The 10,816-nt window shown below is 46.2% G+C and overlaps 1 protein-coding gene and 1 pseudogene across 1 annotated transcript; one reads left to right on the top strand and one right to left on the bottom strand.

Moving 5' to 3' along the window:
• Positions 1-350: 350 nt before the first annotated feature.
• LOC112118798 (homeobox protein vex1-like) lies at positions 351-3,146 on the top strand. The gene is made up of 3 exons (XM_024217238.1): positions 351-585; positions 1,093-1,337; positions 2,778-3,146. The coding sequence occupies exons 1-3, from the start codon at positions 351-353 to the stop codon at positions 3,144-3,146; spliced, it is 849 nt and encodes a 282-aa protein (XP_024073006.1).
• Positions 3,147-8,554: 5,408 nt separating this feature from the next.
• Positions 8,555-10,537, bottom strand: LOC112118802 (annotated as a pseudogene).
• Positions 10,538-10,816: the final 279 nt, after the last annotated feature.

Here is a 10,816-nt window from a genome sequence, read left to right as displayed (position 1 = left end):
GGATGGCTCAAACGCTGCAGTAGCTGGAGTGAGTAAAACTAAAGTGCAGGCCCTGATGTAATTATTACCAGCTGTATCATTAGGGGGTGATTCCGAGATGAACTTGGCGCCAGGTCAGGTAGCCTTGAGTTCTGTTAACAACTGTGTTCAGAGATTAGTCGGATGTAACAATCACCTGAAAGGGGAGATTAAAGGGTCTCAATGGGATCCTTTGTTCTCGGCCTCATTTGATGCTTTGGGGCCTTTTCAAATCACGTCGCGGAGGAGCTTTAAATATTTGGAGACCCAGGGGGATGGTTAGTCGACCTGCTGGGGCGAGGAAGGGCTCTAAGGGGCGAAGGGCACGGAGGATGGAGAAGGGGTCTTTCTCGGTGGAGTGGCTCGCTCAGAGCAGCCACGAGAAAGCCCAACCTGCAAGCACGGTGTCTTCCACCCACCACCCCCCGCGGGGCGACCGGTCCCTGCCCAAGAAAGCAGCCAGTGCCAGCGGCGATCAAGAGAAGGGAAACCCAGCGCTTACCACGCCAAGTACTAGGAGCCGGGAGAGGCCGCCTGAGGGCGCCCGGCGGAGCCCGGGAGACCAAGGTGAGTGCCAGCCCTGCCCATTCACATGTGGACTGGGGCAAGAGAAAGAGTCCTCGGGGCGGGATCCTAGTCGGTCCTAGCCAGCGAGGAAAGGGTCCCCGAGCCTGGGGGACAATCGCAGTCTCTGTCTATGGAAGGGGGCAGGCTCGGGGGACCCCACTGGGGCAGAGACGTCTTAGGAAGCTGAGCCCTAAACTCCAGGTAATGTGGACGCTTATGCCAGAGCTGGCTGAGAGATCCTGCCCTGGCCTTCCCACCCAGCGGCTGGGCTGAGCCGGCCTGCGGGTGGTGAGGCCACTATGAATCCCCCCTGATAGAGGCCAGGCGTGGGAAGAAGGGCCCTGGTAGAACATGGAGGCCCCACGTGAGTGCCAGCTGATTTCAGCATGTAACGCCACGTGCCCAGGGCCGGCTGGGGCATGAGGCTGCCCCCTCCTGGCTGCGGGTGGGGCTGCTCTGGAGCGTGGGGGGGGGTCTCTCTTCTCACACCTTGCTCCGTTATTCCAGCTGCCCTGAGGGAGCTGGAGGAAACTGGCCCAAGCAGCGCCGCGTCCAGCCCGAAGGAGGAGGAGGAGGCAAGCGGGGAAGGCAGCGGCTCGGAGAGCACCAGCTGCACCCAGCCGGGGCGGCCCCGCACCAAGTTCTCGGCCTCGCAGCTCCAGGAGCTGGAGAGGAGCTTCCGGGAGCAGCGCTACATTGGGGCCAGCGAGAAGCGGCGGCTGTCCAAGGTGCTGAAGCTCTCCCAGACCCAGGTGAGGCACAAACCAGGAGGAACTGGGGGTGCCCCGCCGCTCAGGATCAGAGTCCACGGGAGAACACCTGCTCCTGGGGGAGGGGGATATATTCACGCGACGCCGCCCCCAGAGGCCAAGAATCTGCGAGAGAGTCATGGGCTCGTATCTTCTGTAAATCCTTTTCTAGTCCCGGGGCTGGAGCTCCACGAGCCCTAGTTAAGGCGGGTACTAGCCCTACATTGATTCTACCCTCAGCCTTCCCCCAGCTTAATTCAATCCGCTTGATCCTGTCTGGGAGTAGGTGTCCCCTATATAAAGGGGGAGGGGGGACACCGTGCTAGTCACCGCACAAGCGGATAGGTTGTCCCGAAAAGATCAGAATCTAATTTGACAAGATGTTACAAATGGGCGTTACAGAAAGTGAATGGGACCGAGGACGAGCATCCGTGACAGGAATACATACTTATATAGGCTAGCTGTGGGCACAATCTGATAGTTTCAAGTGTTTTTAGATTTAAAGGATCTATAATGAATCGATATCAGCAATCCCCATGGGCCATCTACCCACCTCCTGACTGTCATGAGGTGGCCACAACAGAGAAAGCAGCAGCCAAGAAATCACATGGGGAACCAGTGGGCAGCTCCTCTGTAAGAAAGGGTGAGGGAGTCACGATGGGGATGAGCAGCAGGCTGCAACCCCAAATCTCTTAATGGCAAAAGCATAGTGTAGTGAGGGGACAAAAGATCAATATAGGAAATGTGATATCTGAAACATGGGGAGGGAAAGAGGGTAGCATGGAACAGAGTTAAGGTTTGGGTAAGCTTCCTGCACACTGCCATACTATCTAATTTTGGTGTGTGTGTGTGTGGGGGGGGGGGGGGGGTTACAGTGGAACCTTAGCTGAATTTTCAGGCTAACAAAGATTGCACAATTTAATATTCTTAGTGTGTTTCCTCTGAAGTAAACTGGTTTCTTTCTGCATTAAATCTGAATTAAGTTTGCTGAAAAACAGGGGCCAAATTCTGCTGTTATCTCTCTCTTGGTACTTATATAGTATGAAGGAGGTGCAGTGACTGAGTGGTTAAGGCACTCAGCTCCAATCCTGAAGGTCTGGGTCTGAGTCTATCTTGATCTCATACTGAAAGGCCACCTCCAGTTCATTCAACTGAAAAATAGTTACCTGCTAATTTGGGCAGTCAAAGGTGATCTGACATGATGCTCTGGCCACATCACTCCCTTGTGGACATTGTCTATGAAACTGCATCCTCGGGGGAATGTTGACTGTTGTATGAGTGTCATTGAAATCAGGGAAAATGTCCAGATTCACATAGTTGTAACAGCAGAGTTTGGCCAATAATCACCAACACTTAATGCATTTCTAAAACTTGTAGAACCATGTGCACATCTTTATTTGGCAAAATGAATTAGTAATAACCGCTGGGATGTTTATTTTTCAGATAAAAACCTGGTTCCAGAACCGTCGTATGAAGTTCAAACGACAGACCCAAGATGCCAGGGTTGAAGCTCTCTTTTCAGGCTTACTTCTACCTTACCGTTACCCAGAGATCCAGACACCCAATTATCCCCCGGGGATGGAGTTCAACATCTCCTCTGCTGCTGCGACCTGTTCCCTTCACCCAGCTATGCCAAACCCAGCCCTGCTGTTACCTCCTGCTCCAACTCAATCTCTTCAGCCAGTTGTGCCAACCCCAGCCCTGCTGGTGTCTGCTGCTCCAGGATTTTCTTATCAGTCTACAATTCCAACGGTCTCTCTAACCCAAGATCATAATCGACTGAGATTCCAACCATATCTTCCTCCCTCTTAAACATGCATAAAAGTGCCCTGAGCTGCAAAATGAACTTTTTTAAAATGAACTACCTGAAATCATGAAGAGTACTTACTTAACTTATTTTTATTATAGTCCTTAAATATATTAATTCAGTATTTCAAAAACTTTAATTTTTTTGGTTATTTTGTCTTTAAAGCAGTGTTGTTAAAGGGACACAGTCAAGAACAGGCTCAAAATGGTAATTAGAATAGGCTGCCAAATGTTAGAGCAAGTTGATATTGCAAAAATTCTCCTCCCTTCCTCCAACCACAGACATGTTGCCATCAAAACTTTCAATGAAAACTCATAACTGGGAATAATGGTGTGGGAATATAGGAGTGATTTTGCTGATTATTAATTTATAATAACCCAACACTTTATCAATGTGTTAACTGTCTCTGCAGAACAGTGTCACTCAACCAACTTGTCTACTGAATCCTACCTGCAGAAATATTAATCTATTATAATAGCTCATGTAGTTCATAAGAGTGTGTGGCAGGGGTGGTGGTGGAATTGTTTAACAAGTGCATGGGGGGGGGGACAATAGGGTGCTTTTAGTTTCTAAGACTAGTACTTTACCAGAATTTACTAGTCAAAATATTAACACTTGACAATGTCCCTTTACAAACATTGTCAAACTACCTCTAAGGAAACTCTTGTAGTAATTACAGTAAAATATAGTAATGGGAACACTTGATTGAAAAAGGGTGTGTGCTTGTGAGTGGCAAACACAGAAGTTCAAACAACTATATGGGACTAGGGACCATTGTGGCTTTCACAATACATTTGTGGGTAGAGGTACCGTGTGATTAAATCTTTTTTTGGAAAACAAAACTGTCAGAACTAATATCCATTTTCCATGAAATAGCTACCACTAGCAAGCCAGAAATGTCTCATGTAATTAATACTTGTTTTCTTATATTTCATGGAACAAAATCTTGTATTCAGAACTCCTATTTCAAGGATCCTTTCCTAAATAAGAACTGCAAGATGTGTTCTGCAGTGTAAGCACAGATAATTGCCTGTTGCCTTGTGAATTTAAGATTTGAGTGTTGCAAAATTTACATTTTACATTAATTTTAATATTCAAATTCCATAAATAGCTAGTCATGTACAAGTGTCATTCAAGACCAGTTAACTTCAGGATGTTACTCACAAATTTTATCTCTGTGTATGTGATAAATATAAACTGACTCAGCATGAGTGCTTAAAATAAAAGGTGACTTGTTTTCTTACTCTCAACTTCATGGCAGTTGTTTTGTAATATAACTTTAGAAGGCTGTATGTGATCAATTTCAAGGAATGGTCTGAGCATTGATATGCACAAAACTATTGATTGTGGTGCAAAATGGAACACCCAGAAAAACCTGATAAACAAAGACAAGCTGGTGATGCAGGCAAAGGAGCTTCAGCTATCAGTGAGAGCCAGCTTCACTCCCTGCCTGGGGACTGAAATGAGAGACCTACAAGGAGGGCTGGTGGGGTTGGGAGAGGGGCAAGAATGCAGATTTGCAGGGAAGCAGTGGGGACTGGAGACCTGGAAGTGGAAAGTGGATGGGGGGGGGAGGTAATGGAGGGAGGAGAAAGTGGGAGTGGTGAGGGAAGCAGAGACCCACATAGGTGGAAAAAATGGGGCTAGTGGGTAAGAAAGGACGCAGAGTGGAGGAGATAGGGAGACTGGAGATTGGGAGTGGAAAACATGGACCTGTCTCTGGCATGTGATGGAGGACCATGGCAAACACACAGAACCTGTCATGAGCAAGGTGTAGGGAGGCTTAAATAAAGTCCCTGAAATATAGGATGGGAGGGTAGCACATAGGGAGCTTGTGGCAGATATGTGTGGGATGAAAAGATTCTCTACTGCATGAATACTCTCCGCCTAGGGAAGTTACAAAGTGCAACTCTTTTCTCCAGGGTCATGATTGTGAAGTACCAACATTCTGACATTAGAGGTCACCTATAGCTCACAACACTCCTTTCCTTTTTTGTTTTGCCTATGGGAACAGTAGGAACAGCTCTATTTACTCTATGGGTTAAGGTTGCTCATCTGCATACACTAACTGAGTTGTGAAAACTCCTACAAGACCTAGGCAAAAAGTGAAAATTTTCAACACAAATGTTTTGTGAATTCATGACAGTTTGCCTGAATTATTGTGAACAATCCAAAAACCTCAAGACTTCATTTCAACATTTTTGAAATTAAATGTTATTTTTGGTTCAAAAACACTTTTGACACAAACAAATGCAGTCTTTACTTTCAGGGAAGTGGAGGGAGAGAAAAGGGTTGGTTTGGGGTGAACTCAATGCCTCCATGTTCAGGCATCAGCACAAGAAATTGAATGTTTTGCTCCTATATCTGTCTGCAGCAATATTTGGGGGTAGCCATTGATACAGATTCAATGTGTCTGGAGAGCTAAAGCAGCAACACAGTGGCCTTGTCTCAAGGGCCAATAGGGTGTGTTTTTCAATCATGTTAAGCACACTTAAACAGCCCTATTAAGGCCCAATCTATACTACAAGGTTAGATCAACCTAACAGACAGAGGTGCTTGTGGCACACTAGGCTTCCTACCGCTTGCACTGTGCTTTGCATTCCTGCAAGCAGACAAGTATGAATGTCTCGGGTTCTGGAACAATTTGTATAGCTGATGATGGAAACCATATATTTGGTGTCTGTTTTTACTACTTTAAGCAAGGGGGATGTAGCAGCACCCTTAGTTCCTGCACCCCTGATTCATGTGTGCAATATACAAACTTTGGCAGCTGTGTATGGACATGCTTCAATGGGCTTTTTCAATTGTATTTAACTTGATTAAAAATACACACCCTTTTGTGCATCAATAAAGGGCCAGTTTTCTAATCAAGTTAGTTCAAACAAACAATCAAAAAGCCCTCTTAAGATCTAACACAGTGGTTCTCAAACTTTTTTTTACTGGTGACCCCTTTCACATAGCAAGCTCCTGAGTGAGACTCCCCTTTACAAATTAAAAACATATTTTAATGTATTTAACACCTTTATAAATAGGAAGGGGAGGAGATAGCTCAGTGGTTTGAACATTGGCCTGCTAAACCCAGGGTTGTGAGTTCAATCCTTGAGGGGGCCATTTAGGGAACTGGTGTAAAAATCTGTCTGGGGATTGGTCCTGCTTTGAGCAGGGGGTTAGACTAGAGGACCTCCTGAGGTCCCTTCCAACTCTAGTATTCTATGAAATGCTGGAGGCAAAGCAGGGTTTGGGGTGGAGGCTGACAGCTTTCAACCCCTCATGTAATGGCCTTGTGACCCCAAGGGGTCCCAACCCCCAGTTTGAGAACCCCTCATCTAACACATAAAGCCATGTTAACTAGCTGCAGTAGAACATGGAGGCAGGAGGAGAGAGTCTAACATGCCTAAGCAACACCGTTTCAATTATTGTAGCCTGTATCTTAACAAGGCTTTCCAGTTGTGTTACTTCCTTTGCTCATTGTAGTCATCGAGTTTAAGGGCAGGAGGGACCACTAAATTGCCCTCCTGTCTATCACAGGTCACTAAACCCAACCCAGCTACCTCCACACCAAGCCCAACAGCCAGAATTAGACTGAAGTATTACAGGCCTGAGGAGATTAAACTATTTCATGCTACAGGCAGAGACATACTCATTGTGGCTCTACTGATGCCTTAGCACAGAAGCAGAGGGCTCTTGTTTCCAATTTCCCCCATACAACCAAGATTAGTCAGTCCAAAATGTTATTTCAGGAGGAAACAAGTACAGGAACGTAAAAAATAAAATAAAATAAAAAAGTTACATGGAACATGCAATAGTGCTCTGTCAAGTCCTTGTGCCAAATTTTTAAATTAAATTTCATTTAAAGAGGGATTTTAGTCATACTTTAAGGCAAAGACTTTCAAGAATATAGGTTATGCTCCAAAATCCCAATTTAGTTCCTAAATAGGCTAATTTTCAAGAGTGCTAAGTACCCAGCAATTTCCACTGAAGTCAATTGGAAGCAAATCCCAGCATCTATATCCCATTTTTCCCCATAGGAGAAATAGTAACAAATATTTACCTATCTCAGGAGCTTGTCCGTACACAAAAAGTTGCACCATTTCCACTGTAAATTTTGTAATTGATTTAAACTGATAAAGCCTGTGTGAGCTCACACACACTTGTTTAGAAGTTGTTTATAGCAATGTAGTTTAATTCAGTAAATATTAGTTAAATCAATATAAATCAGTTGTCAATTGATCGGTGCAACTATTCTATGTTCTTCATTTGTAGAACATTTTGAGGTTCTTGGGTGGAAGATGCAATGGAAGTGTAAAACAGTAATTTATGTTCACAAAACAATTCAATGACCAGCACTTTGCTCCCTCCTACCCCCCATAATTCACACAGAATCCTATTATAGAAGCACTATGCAGTACTGAGGTCACAAAACAAGTACATTATATGATTCTACTCTTTAAATAGTGTAAAAGTTTTAATTTTCACTGGCTGCAAAAACAGGCCAGCAAACACTTGGATGAGAATAGGAAAAGTGGACATGGTCAAAAGTCACAAATTGCATAACTGCCAACTCAGGATTATGTGGCACATTGGAACTAAGAGTTTATAAATTGTCTGTCATCCTTTTCTGCTCCTAACCGGGTGTTCTATGTGTATAATCTCACCAGAAGCTGGTTGCCAGCTTTCTGACTATAAGCTGAGTGTTACTACCCAACTAACAATTAGCAAACCGGAAACCTAATTGTATCTGATTTCTGTGCTGCATATACACAGGAAAAACTATTAGATGAACAACATTACTATAACAATGCCTCCAGATTGATGGTTTCTTCACAGTAGTTAAGATTTTGCTATAGGTTAAATGTCTGTATAATAATATTTTAAAGTATAGGACTCCAGGGGTTGGTTGTGTATCTCTACAACAATGAATTTTATCTCATAGCCTTGCCTACATGGTGGGAATCCTAGTATAGACAAGGCTGTGTGGTCAAACTTGTACACAATTTGCTTTCAGCACATCTACATTAGGGTTCTCACCAGTGCCAGCAGTAGTTCCAGTGGAATTCTCCTCCTGTGGACAGACTAATTGCCAATATGGAATTTATAGCAAAAGATCCTTTTAAGCATCCACACACTAAAGGAAGATAACAGTCTATCAGAATCCTTCAGACCAGTAACCTTCAAATTACATAGGTTGGGTATAAACCCAAGAATTAGGACTAGAGTGCCTCTAACAGCATTCAATCTCAATTAAATACAATTATACTTAATTTAGGTATGAATCTTTATATTTAAACTTTATATTAAAAATATACACTTCTACATCAGAAACATTTTATGTACAGTTGAATCATATATAGTGTATTATATTATACCTCTCTCATGTCTTCCACTTTGCTTTGGTTATAATGTTTGAAGAGGATTAAATTGTTTGTTGTCCATTTTGTTCTGTATAACTGGATGGACAGAGAATTGTGGTAGAAAGTGTTGGTGGAAAAAAGGCAGATCATGTGCCCTAAGGGCATATGATGGGTTTTGGGAGTCATATATTTGAAAGGAAGAGTTGAACTGTAAAGCACAATTAGGAGTAAAAGGCAGAAGTCTTTGTTGCTGTGGACTAGGATAGTGGGAATAATCCTGTAACATATTTGGTGGGGTCCCTTGCTTATAGCCATAGAAGGGATCTGAAGATATGAAGCTATGATGGTGGTCTTGTATTTGCCTCTTAAGTTTCATCCTGCGATTCTGGAACCAGGTTTTGACCTAGAAAAAAAAAGTAATGTTAAAGAAATCAGGGTCCTAACAGAATAATTTATAAACTATCATGTATTGAGAGCATCTGTAACTGAACTCACTTGTGATCCATACAGTATAGTCGGAGTTAAAATAATTTGAATTAAAGCATTGATTTTATCAGCGGAAAAGTTTCCATATTGTGTAAGCTCATAATGTATTATTTACTGTGTGCATTTGCCAGAGATAGCAACAGCAAAGACCTAATCAGGGGCTTCATCCAGCTTCCATTTCAATGGGAAATCACTGACCCCAACAGGAGCATGTTAGGGATCCAAATCTTAAATCCATTAATTGTGAGCAGCCCTTGACTGATTCTACTCAAGGTGTTAACCAGTGCATAAGCAAGTGCTTGCAGGATCGGGGCCTTATTTAGTAACTCTCTAAATTTTCTGTCCAAGTGAATATCAAATAAACTAACATTTATCAGCATCAGATCCCGGTTGTATTGTTAAGTTAAAAAAAATATTAAGTACAAATGTTTAAGAGTTTTAAAGATACTCTTCGGACCCGTGGAAACATGAGATTAGGCTTCTAGTAAATCCTGCACTTTCTTTAATGGACAACATGCCGTGCCCTGCATTTATAGTCGGTAGGAAGCAATTTGAATACCAGTCCCCATCGGCAAGAAATCATAACCAGTTATCGTTATGCTCAGCACCCGTGCGGCTTTACACACGCAGAGCGTGGACAAGTGTGAATCAGCGCTCAGCGCTCTCTTTGCTCGAGCGAGTTCCGTTCGGGGAAACTGATGCACGCGCGGGGCCTGACTGAAGCCAAGGGGCAGCTGGAGGCGCTCAGCGTCTCTACACACAGCCCTGCACCTAGGGGGAGCAGCGAGCGGCCCAAAGCCCCCCAGCCCGGCTATCTCTGTGCCGCGGGGACTGGGGCCGGGCACTGACCTGAATCTCGGACAGCTGAAGAGCGGCCGCCAGCTTCCTCCTCTCCGCCGCCCCCACGTACTTCTGCCGCTTGAAGGTTTTCTCCAGCTTGCCGACCTGCTCCGGGGTGAAGGCGGTCCGCGCCCTGCGCTGCTGGGGCTCGTCCTCCCCCGGCGACGAGGGGATGCAGGAGGCGGCGCTTTCGCTCTCGTACCCGGAGGACTCGTCCGCGCTCACCCAGCCGCCCTCGGGAGCTGCAAAGGCGGAGGGTGGGTTAGGGCTCCGGTGCCCAACGTGGGGAAACAGCCCGATCGGGCCCCGCGGCCCAGCCCTCCGCTGCTCCCCCAGCCAGGGCAACAGCACCTGCCTTTCCGCCGCCCCACAGCACCCGCTGCCGCTCCCCCCGGCCAGCTGGAGGCTCTTCCTCGCGGCCGGATCAGGGCCCTACTTCCCTCTCCAGCACCAGCCACCACCTCCCCCGGGCTCGCCTCTGACTTACCGGGACTTGCTCGGCCGATGGGCAGCTCCTCTCGGCGCAGGCTGCTGGGTTGGAGCTGGCCCCCGGCCGCGGCTCCCGCTTTGGGCTTTGCTTTGGCCAGGCGGGGACTCCTGCTGAAGGAGGTGGGGGCCCGCGGAGGAGGAACGCAGCAGATGTGCGGCCTGCCCGCTGGCCTTTGCTCCTCGCTGTCAGGCTGGGCCGGGAAGTCCACAGGGAAGGCGGCCTCACCCATGGCGAGTGGGAGCTGAAGGAGCGGGGCTCACAGGAGCTGCCTGTAGCTCCCTCTGCTTAGCTAGTGCTGCTCGGCTGGAGGGGAGGGCAAGCGGGTGGGTGGGGGCCGCCATTTATTTATAGGGGGCCCTCCCTCGCGGGCTCGTTTGCAAGTGTGAATCCACATCAAAGTACGAAGAGAAAAGAGATAACAGCTGTCAGTTAGGAGTAGAGTTCACACGTCTGGCAAATGTCTGCAGCCCCTGGCTCCAGAGAGTCTGCAGGATTGTTTCTGCCCCCT

Source organism: Terrapene carolina, unplaced genomic scaffold, assembly GCF_002925995.2.
Source record: "Terrapene carolina triunguis isolate 2854851 unplaced genomic scaffold, T_m_triunguis-2.0 Scaffold95, whole genome shotgun sequence".
Taxonomy (NCBI): domain Eukaryota; kingdom Metazoa; phylum Chordata; order Testudines; family Emydidae; genus Terrapene; species Terrapene triunguis.
Note: the sequence above shows the minus strand (reverse complement) of the source record. Positions and strands in the feature narration are given on the sequence as shown.